General features: G+C 40.0%; 1 protein-coding gene and 2 non-coding genes across 7 annotated transcripts in view; 1 reads left to right on the top strand and 2 right to left on the bottom strand.

Moving 5' to 3' along the window:
• Positions 1–19,597, top strand: part of MFRP (membrane frizzled-related protein) — a 120,860-nt gene that overhangs the window by 22,211 nt on the left and 79,052 nt on the right. For all 5 annotated transcript variants that reach the window (XM_077456807.1, XM_077456803.1, XM_077456806.1 and 2 more), the window contains one exon: positions 11,043–11,132. In XM_077456807.1, coding sequence (XP_077312933.1) covers positions 11,043–11,132 — 90 coding nt within the window. The remainder of the gene's footprint in view (positions 1–11,042; positions 11,133–19,597) is intronic.
• Positions 15,588–15,736, bottom strand: LOC143934690 (U12 minor spliceosomal RNA). The gene has a single exon (XR_013263333.1). It is a non-coding gene; the product is annotated as a U12 minor spliceosomal RNA (small nuclear RNA).
• On the bottom strand, positions 16,601–16,749 carry LOC143934689 (U12 minor spliceosomal RNA). Its single transcript, XR_013263332.1, has one exon. It is a non-coding gene; the product is annotated as a U12 minor spliceosomal RNA (small nuclear RNA).

Here is a 19,597-nt window from a genome sequence, read left to right as displayed (position 1 = left end):
CAGTCTGGTCATCTAAGCGGCCATCTACGTGGCCCTTTGTGGTTTTCCATGGCCTAGCCAATTTAGTGTTGGGAGCACTGGCAGCCAGGTTCTACACAGACACTACCTGACGAATGTTCAAATCTGCAATACGGGCCATTCCCCAGGATCGATCTTTATGTCACGCCTCCTGGTCCTCCTCTCACGGACACAGGACCCTTCTCAGATCCTTAATTTAGATGCCGTGGCAATAGCAGACCTGTCAATGTCGGAAGGTTCCTTACTGCATGGATCGATGTATCGGTGTTTAAACCGTCTACGATGCCCCTGTCGCCCCCGGTAGTGACAGATGCCACAGCCTCCACAGGCTTCGCGGGAATTTTTGGCCACCACTGGTTTACAGGACCATGGCATCAGGGATACTCCTAAACCCCGGTTTACCTGGACTTCCTCCCTCTTCAGGCTATACCCGGTCATGACAGCCTCTCGTATCTGGGGTCATGTCAGGACAGGACAGGCGGTGGTTTTCACCACCGACAACTGGGCCGAGGCTCATCTGGTTATTGAAGCCAGGTCTGGACCGCTCTCGGTTGTGTCCTTCCTGCACAGACTGCTGCAGTTAGCCCGGTGGCACCAGTTTAATGTCCATTGTATGTTCATTCCAGGCCTTTAGCAATCCCGCAGGCCAAGTTCTGCATAGTCGTCACTTGGCTCGCTACCAACTTCATTTCATCCTCCTCCTTGCAGTGTCTAAAACCCAGCAATCTGACTCCAGGATGGACGTCCATTTCTATAGAGAAGCAGAGCTTGGTATCAAGTAACCGTACTCGACTACCTACTGTCACTCCTACCGGAACGCGTAGACTCTTGTTCCCTGTTGCTTTCGTGCCAACACTTGTGTACCTGCCAGTTTCCCGAACACATGGGGTTCTTCTACACAGCCTACACCTCGACCCCGGTCCATACCCTGGACACTCTTAGTGTTTGAGCACCCTTGGCAGCATGTTGGCGTGGGTCCCAAGTCACGTCATTGAAAGACTAAGCAGTTGGGACCCTGCCTACCTCGCCCGGTACATTCCCAATCCTCGGGTGGAAATGGCACAAGCGTTCACCAAACTTGCTCAACTAATTAAGCTAAAACTAATAAACTGCACCCCTACCTGAATGTTTTGCCCCCTTATTTTGGTATACCGACCATCAGATCAGGGCACACTTCAGGTCCATTTCATGTGGTTAATCTTATGGTAGAGGCTACTTGTTCATATCCGTATCGGCCATAGGGCTTTGACCATAAGTAAGAAGGCCAGTGTGGTGGCCTGAATTTATGGGAGGAGCCCGGAGGGTATTTAACCAGCCCGCTCGCCTGTGGTCTTTGTCGGTTTCCGGTGCGCGGCACCCACCCTCCCTTCCCCTTTTCAGGGCATTTCTCAAATTCATTTCTCTTCACACATATTAATTTCTAATCTAGGGTATGCCCCCTTATTTTGGTATACCGACCATCAGATCAGGGCACACTTCAGGTCCATTTCATGTGGTTAATCTTATGGTAGAGGCTACTTGTTCATATCCGTATCGGCCATAGGGCTTTGACCATAAATGTAAAGTGTTGTCAAAAAAACAAAATAAGTCCTTCCAATATACTGACAAGGCAGGGCAAGACCAAAACACATGTAAGTACTCAGCTTCTATATGCCCACATCTGGAACAGGGGGAGTCAAAGCCCATGCGGGCCAATCTGGCAGGAGTATAATGCAGCTGGTGTATAAATTTGAACTGTGTATAGCGATCATTAGAACTTAGAAGGTCCTGGAAGCAGATTTCAGAGGCCTCCTCCCACCCCTCCTCGGACAGCCCAGGAATCAGAGCCTCCCATTTCCGTTGAGCCAGCTGGGAGGGATTGACCCCAGCTGACTGGAAACTTGAATAAACTGTCATAACCAGTTTCTCAATACCTGCATAGGACAACGGCACCTCCAAAGGTGATTCTAAGAGCTCCTGGGTCAGACCGGCAAACTGTGCCCAGATGGTATTACTGAACAAAAAATATTTGCTGATGAGGGGGAGGAGACTCGGAAAGGGAGCGTGTCCACACCTAGACGTACAGGTGAGGATCGGTTCCCCCCTTACAGCTGCGATACAGCTGCAATGCCTGGCCTAATAGGGGCCTCGGCAGCCTCACAGTAGCCTCTCCCCGCTCTCCCTACGTGGCCTACTCTGCAGAGCCCGCTTGCTGCGCCCCTTACCTCCACTGTCGCTGTCTCCCGGGGCTCCGTGCGGGAGCGGGAAACGCTGCCACGGGGACGACCTGACGGAACGGAGACGAGCAGAGCCGAGTCTGGTTCGGTGTCCCGGCTGAGGGGATCGGTGTCCTGAGCGGTGTCTCGGACGAATCCGACGGCCCGCGGATTCCCGGAGGAGCGGAGTGGTGGCGCTGGGCGCCCTCTGGTGGCGAAAGACGGGATCTACAGAAAGAGGAGTTTCGTTCTGCTGACAATAAAGTGCTTATGACAGAGAGGCTAAATCTACACGAGAAGGTACGAAGCTATAACCACATACAGTTGAAAGAACTTAACAGAGAGAAATCTCAGAGAGAGGAAGAGAGAGAGTGAAGATGTGGTATGTGGACTATACTATAAGCTATTGAAACACTGGAGAATTTTTTATTTTTTCTGATAGATGGATAAATGGTTACTAGTACTCTCTCTAAGCGCTTTAAAGGAGAATATATGCAGAAGTTGATACCGCTAATAACTTGTGCTGAAAATACTGTAGCGATTGAATTGAAAAAAATAAAATAGTGCTATCTGTTTTATGCTAATATAGCAAATAAGAGACCCTGAGTGTGATAAAGTGACTCTAAATTGGTGTTTTTTAATAGACCTTTTTTTTTTCCCCGTTTGCATTGGACTCTCCCTGCAAGTGATGGTAGCAACCTGGTTAACATGAGATTGTGTGCAAACGAGTCTAATGTAATTCAAAGGAGTAGATGGTCCGTAAGCCTGGAAAAAGTCTAATGAGTGCTGATACTGAGTGTTTGGTACTTGTTGGCCTAGTCCTATACTACAGAAATACACACAAATCAAGCTACAGCAAGGTCAAACCGTTACGTTAAGGCATTCCCTTATGACAAATAAGGAATGAGTTTGGGTCTGAAGTTATATGTAATAAATATAAACTGAAATCATAATAATAAAAAAAGGGAAAGAAAAAAAAAAAAAATAACAGAGACTATACGGTGACAAATAGTGGCACAAGTGTGACATTTTTACTTCTTGAGACTGAGCAGATACTTAGATAATGAAGGGAAAGACAGGAGCAATTCCTAAATCACCCCGGCGGAGCCTGGTTGTAAGTCCCGACTCCATGAATAAATTTGTTACTCACATGGGGGGTTCAGAGAAACAACAACTAGAGAAGCAGTTGCAAACAAGAAGTTCCCAAGCAGAAAATAAAGACAAAAAGGACAAGGAAAAGAGGGAAAAAAGACAACAAGCTCAAAACAACTCCCTACAAGCCCAAGAGTGTACGCCGGAGGTTGAGACTGATCAATCAGCTGATTTAGACCATGAAATAGAGGATACACAGTCCCATTTGCTGCAGCTTGAAAATCCCTTGGCATTGCCTACAAAAAAATAAATTTCTATGTTTGCAGCTTTGGAAAATTCCATGAAAAAGGAAATGGATAGAGTACATAAGAATCTTGCTCATGTACTGGAACGGGTAGAAGAAATTGAAAAAAAAGCGGAAAAAGAAGCAAACATAATAAAGAAATTAGAAGCTGAAGTAATTTCTTTAAAAAAAGTTCAACAAGAGCAAGCATATAAAGTAGAGGACCAAGAAAATAGGGATAGAAGGAAAAATATAAGAATACGAGGAGTTCCGGATACTGTACAGCAAGAAGATTTAACAGAAATAATAAAAACCTCTTGATGAATAAAGAAATGACAAATCCAATAAACATCGAAAGGGTGCATCGCTTAAGGAAACCTAAAGAATTGCCGCAGGGTATCCCACGGGACATAATAGTGCGTTTGCAGCAGGAAGAAGATAAAAATCAAATATGGAAAAACATAAGAGTAAAAGCACCAATTGTATATGAAGGAAAAGATATACAGATATTCCAGGATCTATCTCCAGATACCTTGAAAAGAAGAAGAGCACTAAAACCGCTATTAGCAGTTTTGATTGAGAACGGGGTGCAGTATAACTGGGGGTTTCCTGCATGCTTAATAGGCAGAAAGAACGGACGGACTGGGAGACTGAGACATATTGAAGATGTAACAGAATTTAGTAAAAAACTTGATATTCCAGTCCCAAGGACCGGGGCGTAGGGTGGTGGCGGGGGTTGGGGGGGAGCGGGGGGGGAGATGGCTGGGGGATGAGTGAACCCCCCCTCTCCTGTAACAGGTGGGGGGGATAAGTGATAGCAGCCGACAGGCTGGACTGCATGTTCCTTTTGCAAACCCCCGGGGTTGTCTCCCCTCCCATCCCCCCTCTCTCCCTCCCCCCTCCCTCTAAAGGGGGGGATGAGGAGGGGACAGGGAGGTAGTGGGGGGGGACTGAGATCCTCCGGGCATGTCTAGTATTCATCTTGCAAGTAATAGGCGAGATGGATGGCGACACGGCCAAACAGAACTTCACCCTAGGACATAGGGACATAAGGAACAAGGAGGTTCCGGAGAAATTATCCCAGACCAAGGGGTCAAAATTACATCAAATGACGGGATGGGAATGGGGGAGGGGGGGTGGGGAGGGAGGGAAAGTGGGTTGGCCCGAATCCAATAAGAGAAATAGGAAAGATTTTAGAAGTACTGGATGGCAGAACTTAAGATAGTAACATATAATGTGAGAGGAATGAATTCTCCAAGGAAAAGGTTTAATATCTTTGAAGAACTGGAGGGCTATCTCACGGATATTGTTTTTTTTACAGGAGACACATCTAGCCCTGGATTCCAATACTCGGATAGATACAGGAAAATATCCAATTTGGTATTATGCTGATTCCCCGATTAGGGGATCTAGGGGGGTCGCTATTGGGTTTGCAAAAGCTGTTGGGTGGAAGTTAGAGGAGATGAAGGTGGACCAGGAAGGGAGGTTTTTACTCTTAAAGGGTAATATACTAAGGCAAAAATACACACTAATTAACATTTACTGTCCCAATAAGGCCCCAAAAAAATACCTAAATGGGATATTGAAAATAATAGAGAAATATAAACATATGATCATAGCAGGGGACATGAATTTTACCATGAAGCCCGAAATAGACAGTACATCAGTTAATCCCCCTCAAGAAATTAAACAACACAGAATATAAAAAAAAAAAATTATACAGCTTGTGGATGAGTGGAGAGCACGTAACCCGGTGGAAAAGGATTATACATATTACTCTCCGGTTCACGATACTTATGCAAGACTGGACTATATAATCTTAGACCATGAAACATTAGAAAAGCTGGTAAATGTCCAGATAGGTAACATTACGGTATCGGACCATGCCCCGGTGATAGCTAAAATTAGGCAGTGGGAAAAAGAGCCCAGAAAGGGGACTTGGAGACTTAATGAGGCGCTGATTGAGAATGAGGAAGTTGAGAGTAATATAAAAACAGAAATAGAACAATATTTTAAAATAAAGGACACCATAGAAGTCTCCAAAGCCACCTTATGGGAAACGCATAAAGCCCTAATTCGAGGGAAGTTAATTAGTATAGGCTCTGGTAAAAAAAAAGAAAGCGAAGCAAGATACGATAACTTAAAAAAAGCGCTTTAAGAGTTAGAACAAAAACATAAGAGACAACTAGATAAAAAGATATACAAGGAGATCATCCAAAAACGTACACAATTAAATGAGTTGATAGAGCAAAAACATAGAAGTGTGTATAAAAATGTAGCTAAAGAAAGATATCTGTGGGCGAATAAGACGGGGAAATATCTGGCAAGAATAGCACGGGAAAAAAAAGCCTTAAATTATATTGAGAAGATTAAAGATGAATACGGGGAAGTAAAATTTAGAACGTCAGAGATCGCAGAGGCCTTTAAAACATACTATAAAACCTTATATTCAATAACAAGTAATGAGTCAGGGGCACAAAAGGAGAAAAGGAAAATTTAAATTCAGCAATACTTAAGTGAAACAGATTTACCTAAAATATCAGAAGAAAGGGCCAAAAGTTTAGATGAGCCAATTAGGCCAGAAGAAATATATAAAGCAATAAAAGAAACACCAAATGGGAAAAGTCCAGGCCCGGACGGTTTCACAATCAGGTATTACAAGAAATTTAAACATCAATTGGTCCCTGAATTATGCAAATATTGGAATAGATTGGGTGATGATGAGAGTATGAGGAAAGGGCCTTATTGGCAAATATAACAGTTATTGCGAAACCAGGTAAGGATGAATCCATCTGCTCCAACTACCGGCCAATATCATTGTTGAATGCTGATACAAAGTTATACGCGAAGGTATTAGCAACAAGAATAAAAAACTTGATGCCGGAATTAATAAATGGGGACCAGGTAGGATTCATCCCAGGAAGGGAGGGACGAGATAACAGTTTGAGGACTCTGCTTCTTATAGGTAAAGATAGGGAAAATAAACCCCCAATGGTATTGATTTCTATCGATGCCGAAAAGGCATTCGATAGAATTGATTGGTGTTTTATAATAGAAACTCTCCAGAACATGGGCTTAGGCCCAAAGATGCTGAAATGGATCAATAATCTATATACACAACCAACAGTTAGAGTGGGAGTAAATGGGAGTATGTCGTCCGTGTTTTAAATGCTAAATGGGACAAGGCAGGGTTGCCCACTTTCGCCCCTGCTATACATGATTGCCCTGGAACCATTTTTGGCAAAGATTCGAAATAACTTAAATATAAGTGGGTTTAAATGGGGGGAAGAAGACCATAAGGTGGTGGCTTACGCGGACGACATACTCCTATATATAACCAAACCAAGATTGTCCTTACCTAGCTTAATAAAAGATATAAAAGAATATGGTGCTCTTTCAAATTTTAAAATAAATCCTATAAAAACAGTTATATTGAATATAGGATTGGATAATGAGGAAGAGATGTCATTACAACAAGAATATCCCTTTACATGGGAAAAAAAAGAAATAACATACCTAGGCATAAAAATAACAAAGACGGTCCAGGACCTATACCAAGCGAATTATATCCCATTAGTAAACAAAATCAAAACAGTGTTAAGGAATATAAGAAAGGGATCAATTTCTTGGACAGGTAGAATTAACATCTTGAAAATGGTGGTTCTACCTAAAATCACCTATAAACTCCAAATGCTTCCAATTAATATTCCAAATAGCTTCTTTGAAATAATAAAAACACTCTTTTTAAAATTTATATGGCAAAATAAAAAATCGAGGATAAATTACAATATATTAATTAGGAAAAAAAAATGGCGGGATGGCTTTGCCAGATATTTATAGATACTACAGTGCAATCACGTTGGCGAGAATGGTGGAATGGGCAAATGTGGACACAGAAAAGAAGTGGGTAAAAATGGAAGAGTCACTAACAGGCACACAATTTAAAAAAATTATCTGGATCCCGCCAAAATTTAGATTTAGAATAGGTATTAATAAGGCACATGAAATCACGATAATAACATTAAAAATATGGGATGCACTACACCGGAGAAATAAATGAGTTTATAATTCTCCATTAATTCCACTAGAGGGCACAGATTTTTTTATTCCAGAAAAGGGCACTCAATTAGGCAAACAAATGGAAAATATACAATTAAAAGATATTACTTTAGGCGGTGATTTTATGTTAAAACAAGATATACTAAAGAAGCACGGTTGGCAAAATTTAAAGGAATGGGAGTATGTACAGATTCAACATTTTGTTAGTTCAATTCCAAAACCCATAAGAGATGAGAATACTTTAACACCCATAGAAAAATTATGTAATTCTAAAGTAAAAGTAAAGCACTGTATGTCAAGAGTGTATGAATTTCTGTCGGAAATTGAGGCACAAGACGGTATACCAGCTATAGTAAAATGGGAAGTGGACATGGGTATCAAAATAGAGGAGAGGCAGATGATGGAGTAAGTATATAGGCAGGTGTCAGACACAACGTCTAGAGAGGTTAATTACAAGTGTATGATGAGATGGCAGTTAATTCTGGTTAGACTGCATAAAATAGATCCCTCTAGATCTATGTACTGTTGGAGGGAGTGTAAATCACCTGGAACAGCATTTCACATTTGGTGGGAATGTCCAGAGATAAAGCTATATTGGCAGGAGATTTTAGCCTATACAGAAATAATAACCGGAGAAAAAATACCATGCTGCCCGTTGAAATGTTTGTTCTATGGAGTAGAGGAAATAAGTAGTAATTCACAAACGAAAATTAAAAAGGAAAAAAAAATTAATACGATGGTAGCTTTTTTGCTTAATGCGGCAAAAGCCCTGATACCAGTAAATTGGTCACAAGTTAAAAAACCCACTATTAGAGAATGGGTGCAGAGAATTGAACATATTAACAATATGGAATATTTAATTAAAATGGAGAATAACCAAATGAACAAATATTGGGCAGTATGGAAAAAATGGAGATCATTCAAAAGGACTGAATCTTACATCCAGGTATTAGTAGAATAAACAGAGGAGGATGGGCCAACAAACACAGGGGAGGTCAGGTGGGGGGATAGGGTATATTCAGGGAAAGCGGTGGGGAGGGAAGATAGGAAATAAAAAGAAAGTAAGCAAGTAAGATAAAAGGCCATGGATCGTATTGTAAAGAACATTTGTTATGTTCACTTGTTTTCTTTTCATCCATTGTATTGGTGGCCTGTGTTATTTTGTTTTTCCTTTTTGTAACTCTCCCTGCTTGTTTTTAATTGTAAAAATTAATAAAATTTAAATTATAAAAAAAAAAAAAATATTTAAAAAATAATTCATTAGTCACTCCACACCTGACCTTCAGCTCATCAAAAGATGATGCAAAAATGTTATAAACAAAAATGTGAAAGAGATGGGTGACCCCTAGATGTGTCCACCACAGGGAGTCTGGGTGGCCCAGGAGCTCTGAGAAATTGTGATTGCCCATAGCTTTTAACCCCTTCCCAGCCAGGGTAATTAGTACAGTGACAATGTCAGTTATTGTCATATTGCCCACCACACTGTCAGGGTCCCACTATAATTACTAGTATAAAAAAAGTATATATACCATAGTTTGTAGACGCTATAACTTTCAGGCAAATCAATCAATATATATGTAGCACTGACTCCCGAAGGAGCAGCTGAATTTATTGGGCTTACCGTTACCTTCTTCACCTCGTATGCGTCTAGGGGTTTCCCGAGGTAGATGGTCCAAGAACTGTAGAGACTGACGACAGATCCACTTGAAGGGATTTTTATTTGTGAAAAAATAGTTAACAACACAGTCTCTCAACATAGGATTAGAGGATTTAGGTTAAAAGTTCAGGTACTCTTAATGTCAAAATCAGTATGAAACAATCTCTCAATTTGAATAAATCCAGAGAATAGCCATTCACAACTGGATCCTCACCCTAATTAGATAGTCCTTCTCTCACCAGGCCTAGCAGCCAACAGGGTACTCGAGTTAGGAATAAGTCTCTGCCACAGACCTTTCTATAGAACAAGTGAGGAAAACGTAAAAACTTGTAGAACACTCGTGTGGTACCAGTATCTTGCAGCCAGTCTGGATTGGATTCACTTAGGTCCTTCAGCTTTTTCAGGCTCTTGCTGAGAAGCCAACCCTTGTGTGGCCTTCTCCCGAAAAGTTCTCCCCTGGATAACTTCACAGTCGCTGGACCTCTCCACTAACCGAGACGGCGCCGGACCACCGAGACGTAAAATCAGGTGGATCTGCACCCCAGGCCATGGAAGTCCTGTAAAGTGCCTGGTTGATCCTGCCTGTTCCTGTGTCCCCCTTAGTGTGCTGACTGCTGTAATCATGGCTGCTGATCCATGATATCATGATCAGCTTATGTGCCTCCTACAGCCCACGGCCTCTCCCCCGCCTGTCAGCTTGTGTGTGAGCCTTTCCCCTCCCACCGCTATGGTTATAAAATCACTAATCCTGAATTTTGAAATCTTCTCTGTTACAGAAAAATATACCGTGCAACTGTGCAGTATCCGTGTTTTAAAATTATGCAGCAAAATACCTTTTTTCAGAGCGCCGCTGTGCACCCACGTGACCACCCGCTGCTCTCCTTCTCTCTTCCCTGTTGAAGTCATTAGGGAATCTTAGCCCTTCCCACTGCAGTCCTCAGATCAGGGAAGGATGAGCACCAGGAGATCACGTGAGCGCACACAATGCTCCAAAAAGCCCCCAATAAAAACACGTACGTGGGAATGCAAGTTCCCGCTACACAGAGCTGTGAAAGGTCCTGACAGCTGAGTGTCTCTGCCTATGTACGTGTATGTATGTTCCTATGTACTTGTATAAAGCTGTCCATACACTATGCAATCTCATTCTACAAGCTCTGTACACTTTCCTTTAGATTTACCAAAACTATGCAATAGGAGGACCCACCTGACCAATCCATTCAATTTGTATCAAATTAGACAGGCCTTTGCACTACATAGCTGATGTAGACCTAAACAAAATGTGTTGAAAATGTCATGATAAAAAGAGGAAGCTGAGAAAGGACCTCAGTCTGCTCCATCACTGTCCATTCTGAATGTTAGGGGTGGGGATAGGATAAAACTGTGTTCCTTAAAGTGGTATTAAACCCAAAAGCAAAAAATATATTAAATTGCAGTATACCAATCATTAGATGTGGGGGTTGTATTTGTTTTCTTTTGCAAGCCAAAAAAGAGAACCAATGCAGCTATCATATCTAAGAATTGGTAAGCTGCAATATAATAAATGTTTGCGTTTGGGTTTTTTACGGCTTTAACTGGTGTCATCTACCTGGCTGTGCTATGTGAGGGGTAGGTATAGTTCTTAGGAACTGATATATGAAGTTGGCAAGGTAAACTAGTGCCCTTTATATAAATTTCATTGACCAATTTTAATTATTACTCCAAAACTGGTATTTATAATATACTTCTATTTCTACTATAGAGTATAAGAAGAATGATCTGCAAACAGAAACACTGACCAATACCAGTGTACTTTCTACTGGAGTTAACATGGAAACTGAATCTCCTCCTGGTGAGTGACAAATCTGTCTGTAACATGGCAAGATATACATTTACATTTAATAAAACATAAAGTGTATTTCATCCCAAAAATTCAAAAAGTACTGGTAATGTTTCGGTGTCCCAGTCTTTAGATGTGGTGGTTGCATTTATTTTATTGTGTAGCATTTTTCCCTGGTAATTCCGCTAATAACAAACTTTCTGTCCCTGGGTGGCAATGTTCACTCCTCCACTGTATCTATGGAAGAAACCATAATTATCTTCCAGAGTGCTCTCCTAATTTTGACTACATATAGCTCGATGTTTGTAGTTCTCTATTACAAGGTTGGGAGAATTAGTAATTTACAGAAAAAAGTCTGGAAGGCAGATAAGAATGTCTGTGGTTTTTAGTTTGGCTCACAGGAAATGAAATGGACATTGCATTTTCTACAAGATCGAGGGACATGTTCTGTGCATACTGAAAAAAAAAAAAAAAAAAGACTGGTAAAGTGCATATCCTTAATTATTGTGCATAACATGTTGATCTCATACTTTGTAAACCAAAAATGTTTTTTTGTGCGTTGTGCTGCTGGATTATATATGTCCAGGATGGGGGGAGGGGGGGAAAGGGGGGAGGTTTGTGGGGAAAAACTGAAAAAACAGGGGGGAGAGGAATGGGATAGGGAAATGGGGGTATCTGCTGTGGTTTTTGGTGTATAACAGATTTAGGGTTTCAAATCTGCTGATCCACACAATTTTTGCAGTTCTTAGTGAATATGGCAGAAAATATGGCAGATGATAGTCAATAGGTAGCTGGCAGGTTTTGATACAGAATCATAGGTTATAGTCAATAGTCAATAGTTATAAGGATAGCCATAGGAAAAGGAGGATTTCTTGGCACAAGCAGGTAGGCAGCATGTTCAAGGGTAGAAGGCACCTTTAAAAGATATACAAACAGAAGAAAAACAGCGCCAACCTAAGTGCAGTATTTTAGATCACAGGTATTTATTTGAAAATTAGTACACTCACTCTCTATCGGAATGTTTCAGGCACATCACGTTTTACGTGTAGGAAAAGCTTTTGGGGGACATCACAGGGCTCCCGGGGAGAAGCGGTTCCTCTTTCAGCTGTTTCTTTCGTCCGGTGGCACCGGTGGTTCCCAGCGTCTCACAGCCCGGTGTCGCAGCGTCAGGGAGGTCCGTTCGTTGGTCGTGTGGGGTCGCGCTGTGATGACGTTCATTGCACGCGTTCGGAGCATGCGTGCTCCTTCCTATGTATATGTGTGTATGGATGTGTATGTGTGTATATGTGTGTATATGTGTATACCTCCTGGTCCCACCCACATGTTCATATACGTACATGAGTGGGTGTATACATAGTGTGTACATATATACACCATCTGAACCCAACCTACCTACCAATTCTACCTATTCTACACTATTTGGTTATCATCCAAAGTACTCCCCCCTCCTTTCCCTTATGTACAATTAATTCTATCTTGCATATATCTATGTTCCCATATATTTTCTCTTATTTCATATCCCTCACACATGTGTGTGCATGTGTGTGTATATAATATATATATATATATATATATATATATATATATATATATGTGCATGTGTATATATATATATATATATATATATATATATATATATATATATATATATATATATATATATATATATATATATATATATATATATATACATATATGTGTGTATGTATATAATTTTAAAACTAAATTTCTTTCTTTATTATTGATTCTTATATTATCGAATTCTCTATATTTTTTATAAGAATTAACGTCCAAGTATCCCTTAAAGAAATACATCCTTGGTGACTCTTTTTTGCCCCTTTTTTTTATATAATAAGGTGTATACTCAGTTTTATTTATTTTTGTTCTTGTTTTTATATTTATTTTTATTTTTATTTTATTTTATTTTTCTTTGCAAAAATCCCCTTGCTTTTAATAATAAAAATTCCATCTTTTATCATTTTTTACTATTATTTTTATTTTTTACCCATATTATTTTTTACCCATATATTCATAAATAAAACTTTTTTATTTCACAAATGTACCACTTCTAAAAAGGTTTTTCCACAATGACCAAGTCCTCTACATAGGTACACGCACAATGATATGCAGCCAGCCTGCAACACATAGCCTACTAACACTAGGACCTGGCTGAAATAACCCCGCCCCACAGAGGGTGGCACCCAAACCTGATGGACCAATCAGAATTGCCTTCTCCCTATTTGACCACTTCCAATATGGTGGTCGATATGCCTGAGGAAGGAGCACGCATGCTCCGAACGCGTGCAACGAGGTCCGCACGACCAACGAACGGACCTCCCTGACGCTGCGACACCGGGCCGTGAGACGCTGGGAACCACCGGCGCCACCGGACGAAAGAAACAGCTGAAAGAGGAACCGCTTCTCCCCGGGAGCCCTGTGATGTCCCCCAAAAGCTTTTCCTACACGTAAAACGTGATGTGCCTGAAACATTCCGATAGAGAGTGAGTGTACTACTTTTCAAATAAATACCTGTGATCTAAAATACTGCACTTAGGTTGGCGCTGTTTTTCTTCTGTTTGTTGATCTCATACTTTACTTGTTAGAACAGTGAATTGTTGAGAAACAGAAATTTCCTCTAATATACCCTATATTACCAAAAGTATTGGTTTGCCTGCCTTTACATCCACATGAACTTTAATGGCATCCCAGTCTTAGTCTGTAGGGTTCAATATTGAGTTGGCCCACCCTTTGCAGCTATAACAGCTTCAACTCTTCTGGCAAGTCTGTCCACAAGGTTTAGGAGTGTGTCTATGGGAATGTTTGACCATTCTTCCAGAAGCGCATTTGTGAGGCCGGGCACTGATGTGGATAAGAAGGCCTGGCACCAGTCTTCGCTCTAATTCATCCAAAAGGTGTTCTATTGGGTTGAGATCAAGACTCTGTGCAGGCCAGTCAAGTTCCACCACTCCAAACTCACCCATCCATGTCTTTATGGACCTTGCTTTGTGCACTGGTCCAAATAATTTGGTGGGGGGGGTACAGTTTGTGGGTACAGTTTGGGGATGGCGCCTTCCTTTTCCAACATAACAGCACACCAGTGCACAAAGCAAGGTCCATAAATACATAGATGAGCGAGTTTGGGGTAGAGAAACTTGACTGGCCTGACCTCAATCCCTCACAAATGCACTTCTGGAAGAATGGTAAATCATTCCCATAGACACACTCCGAAACCTTGTGGAAGCCTTCCCAGAAGAGTTGAAACTGTTATAGCTGCAAAAGGTGAGCCAACTCAACATTGACTCCTACAGACTAAGACTGGGATGCCATTAAAGATCATCTGTGTGTAAAGGCAGGCACCCCAATACTTTTGATAATATAGTGTAACCAATAGATCCATAACACTCCCTCTTTCTCCTTCCTTTATTTGCACCCCCAATTCCCAATTTTGAATGGAAACCATTTTTACAGGCCCTAAACTAAAAGGCCTTCTCTATGCATATTATACTGTTGCGACATAGAGTTTGCACCCTTCAGGTCACCACATAGAACTCATTCGATTGACTTACCTGAGCTCTCCTGATTTTTTTTTCTTTCTTACCTGTTATGTTATTATTAATGATTTCTGGTGCATTGTACTATATTCAGCTATACCTTATTCAGTGGAAGTACTTAATAGAGAAATGTTAAAAAGAGATCACAGTGAGGCTTGGGTGGATTTGTTTAAGGTAACCATTTATGCTGTAGATTGTAATACATGACTATGGACTAGTATAATTCTGCCATATGTTAATTTTACCTGTGTTGTGTAAGAGCAGAACTTGTATAAATATTTTATTTGCCGTATTCCGACATGAATAATGCTGTAGTACTTATTTCTTACTTAGTGAGAAAACAGTTTGTTATTTTCCTTACTAATTCCTTTAAGGCTTAAAGTTAGGATGGTGTTGACAAGCCACTCTGTGCTTCACCTCAATCCAAGATATGGAGAAAAAACATATGAACTTCATAATTATCTTTACCTATGTGTATCAATTATTACTCAAAACTTGTGATTCTTAACATTTTTGACAAAAAACATAAATAATAAAAAAATAAGATGTGCACAATATTTTACTACAGGACTTTTACAATTAATTAGCTTTAGTGGAAGACAAATGATGGTTCCTAGTATGTAATTTACATTGTTAATGTTGTGACAACAGCAAGACAATAGGAGCAATGGAGAATAGGCCGAAATGCACAACAGACATAAAGAATTGCTAACCAATGTATGTCTAACTTTTATTTTTACCCCCCTCCTAAAAAAGTCTATTCATTTAGCGTAGACTACAAAACTTATGTGCAGCGCTTAATCATTAGCAAAAGGAAAAAAAAAAAAAAAAGTCTAGGACCTAATAAAATTTATAAAGAAAACACTCTAATAACCCAAGAATTTCATATTTATCTATTATTAAACCTATTAGGGGATGGGTAGATCTCATCACCTGCAGATCCTGCAAAGTAAGCAGATCCTCCAAGGGGAAACCTGTACCCATTCAAAAATTCATCTCATACTTAGTGAGAAAACCAGGCATCACCCCAGTTTGTTATTTTCCTTACTCATTAGTTTAAGGCATACAGTCCGGATGGTGTTGACAAGACCCCCCTGCACTTCACCTCAATCCAAGTTATGGGGAGACAAATACAGCTGTATACAAATACTATCTTTACCTATGTGTATCAATTATTACTCAGAACTTTTACTTCTTTCAATTTTTGCCAAAAACATAAATAAAACAAATAAGATGTGCACAATATTTTTTACTACAGGATGTTTGCAGATGATTAGCTGTAGTGGAATACATGATGCTCCTCAGTATCTCATTTACATTGTTAAGTTTGTGCCATCAGCAGGACAATAGGAACAAAGGAGAATAGGTCAAAATGTACAACTGACACAAAGTACAGGCAGGTCTATTGCTAACCAATGTATGTCCAAAGCTGGCCATACATTATACAATCTTATTGTACAATTTTCTATTAGATTTACCAAAAACCATATAATATGAGGTCAAACCTAAACAACACTTGCAGTTTGTATCAAATCAGGCAGGCCCTTGCACTACATAGTAGAAGATAAAAGAGATTGTACAAGAAAATTGTATAATGTAAGGCCACCTTAACTTTTATTTTTATTATGTTGGGGTGCAGTGAATTCCATGTATTCCAATAACTCTAGTTCACACCAGTGCAGAAAATAAAGTAGAGCCTACTGCATTTTAACTGCACAGAACTGTACTGGAATATAGCAAATTGTATCAAAAACCCCTCTCCAAAAAAAGTCTATTCATTTAGTGTAGACTACAAAACTTATTGCAGCGCTTAATCATTAGCAAAATGAAAAAAAAAAAAAAAAGTCTAGGACCTAAAAAAATTTAGAAAGAAAAGACTCTAATAAACCAAGAATTTCATATTTATCTATTATTAAACCTATTAGGGGATGGGTAGATCTCATCACCTGCAGATCCTGCAAAGTAAGCAGATCCTCCAAGGGGAAACCTGTACCCATTCAAAAATTCATCTCATACTTAGTGAGAAAACCAGGCATCACCCCAGTTTGTTATTTTCCTTACTCATTAGTTTAAGGCATACAGTCGGGATGGTCTTGACAAGACCCCCCTGTGCTTCACCTCATTCCAAATTATGGGGAGAAAAAACAGATGTAAATAAAAACTATCTTTACCTATGTGTATAAATTATTACTCAGATCTTTTACTTCTTGCATTTTACCAAAAACTAAAATTAAAAAAATGTGATGTGCACAATATTTTACTACAGGGTGTTTGCAAATGATTATCTGTGGTGGAACACATATTGGTCCTCAGTATGTCATTTACATTGTTAATTTTGTGCCATCAGCAGGACAATAGGAACAAAGGAGAATAGGCCAAAATGTACAACTGACATAAAGTACAGGCAGGTGTATTGCTAACCAATGTATGTCCACAGCTGGCCATACATTATGGAATCTTGTACAATTTTCTAAACAACACTTTCAGTTCGTATTGAATCAGGCAGACCCTTGCACTACATAGTAGAAGATAAATCTAAAGGTGATTTTACAGAAAATCTACTTTTAACTTTTATTTTTACTATGTTGGGGTGCAGTAAATTTGATGTGAGTAATATAATGTGAGGTGGTTTAGGTGAACACTATTCTTGCGTTTTTTTTTTTAGGTGAATACTATTCTTGCGTGTTTTTTTTTTAGGTGCACACTATTCTTTGATTTTTTTTTTTCTCCAAATGCTACAGCAGCATGCAGCGAACAAAAGTCAACTTCAAGAACAAGTGAATGACACACTTTGAGCAACTCAAACTTAAAAAAAGACCCCATGAACAAAAATAATATCCAGTAAAACCCCAAAAATAAACAAAAAAAGCTTTTTTTTTCCCCTAAGAGAAGCCTTGTAAGAAAAAAAAAAAATGCATATTTGTCACACTTTAATGATTCAGATCATCAAAAAAAATTGATATTACATAAAGATAACCTGAGATAATCCAAAATGCAGTTTTTAAAGGACGATTTCATTTACTAAGGGAAAAAAGCTGTCCAAACCTGCTTGGCCCTATATGAAAAAGTAAGTGCCTCCTAAACCTAATAACTGGATATGCCACCCTTGGCGGCAACAACTGCAATTAAGCATTTGCAATAACTGCCAATGAGTCCATCACATCGCTGTGGAGCAATGTTGGCCCACTCTTCTTTGTAGAATTGCTTTCATTCAGCCACAATGGAGGGTTTTCCAGCATGAACGGTCTGTTTAAGGTTATGCCACAGCATCTCAATCGGATATAAGTCCAGATGTCGTTTTGTACAAAATGTAATTTTGTATATTTTAAGCCATTCAGGGGTGGACTTGCTAGTGTGTTTCGGATCATTGTCCTGCTGCATAACCCATAGCCCAAGTGCGCTTGAGCTTGAGGTCACATACTGATGGCCGGACATTCTCATATAGTTACATAGTAGGTGAGGTTGAAAAAAGACACAAATCTATCAAGTCCAACTTATGTGTGTTATTATATGTCAATATTGCATTGTATATCCCTCTATGTTGTGGTTGTTCAGGTTTTTATCTAATAGTTTTTTGCAACTATCGATGCCCCCTGCTGAGACCACCGCCTGTGGAAGGGAATTCCACATTCTTGCCGCTCTTACAGTAAAGGACCTTCTACGCAGTTTAAGGTTAAACCTCTTTTCTTCTAATTTTAGTGAGTGGCCACATGTCTTATTAAACTGCCTTTGTGAAAAAGTTTTATTCCTATTGTGGGGTCACCAGTATGGTATTTGTAAATGGAAATCATATCCCCTCTCAAGCGTCTCTTCTCCAGAGAGAATAAGTTCAGTGCTCGCAACCTTTCTTCATAACTAATATCCTCCAGACCCTTTATTAGCTTTGTTGCCCTTCTTTGTCCTCGCTCCATTTCCAGTACATCCTTCCTGAGAAATAGTGCCCAGAACTGGACAGCATACTCCAGGTGCGGCCGGACCAGAATCTTGTAGAGCAGGAGAATTATCGATTTATCCCTGGAGTTAATCCCCTTTTTAATGCATGCCAATATTCTGTTTGCTTTGTTAGCAGCAGCTTGGCATTGCATGCCATTGCTGAGCCTATCATCTAATAGGACCCCCAGGTCCTTTTCTATCCTAGATTCTCCCAAAGGTTCAACCCCTAGTGAGTAGATTGCATTCATATTTTTGCCACCCAAATGCGTTATTTTACATTTTTATACATTAAACCTCATTGGCCATGTAGTTGCCCACCCCATTAATTTGTTTAGTTCTTCTTACAAAGTTTTCATATTTTGCAGAGAAGTTATTGCTTAGCTTAGTTTGCTCCGCAAATACAGAGATTAAGCTGTTTACCCCATCCTCCAGGTCATTTATGTACAAATTAAACAGGATTGGCCCAAGCACAAAACCGTGAGGGACCCCACTTCCCACCCCTGACCATTTTGAGTATTCCCCATTTAGCACCACCCTCTGAACTTGCCCTTGTAGCCAGTTTTTAATCCATGTACTCACCCTATGGTCCATGCCAATGGACCTTACTTTGTACAGTAAACGTTTATGGGGAACTGTGTCAAATGCTTTTTCAAAATACAGATACATGCCGTCTATTGCCCTTCCTTTATCTAGATGGCAGCTCACCTCCTCATAGAAGGTTAATAGATTGCTTTGGCAAGAACGACTTCATGAATCCATGCTGATTACTGCTTATGATACCGTTTTCATTACTAAAATCTTGTATATAGTTCCTTATCACCCTCTCCAAGAGCTTGCATACTATTGATGTTAGGCTAACTGGTCTGTAATTCCCAGGGCTGTATTTTGGCCCTATTTTAAATATTGGTGCTACATTGGCTTTTCTCCAATGAGCTGATACAATTCCGGTCAGTAGACTGTCAGTAAAAATTAGGAACAATGGTTTGGCAATTA

Source organism: Lithobates pipiens, unplaced genomic scaffold, assembly GCF_037356315.1.
Source record: "Lithobates pipiens isolate NorthernLeopardFrog02 unplaced genomic scaffold, aLitPip1_a1.2 Scaffold_27, whole genome shotgun sequence".
Classification (NCBI taxonomy): domain Eukaryota; kingdom Metazoa; phylum Chordata; class Amphibia; order Anura; family Ranidae; genus Lithobates; species Lithobates pipiens.
Note: the sequence above shows the minus strand (reverse complement) of the source record. Positions and strands in the feature narration are given on the sequence as shown.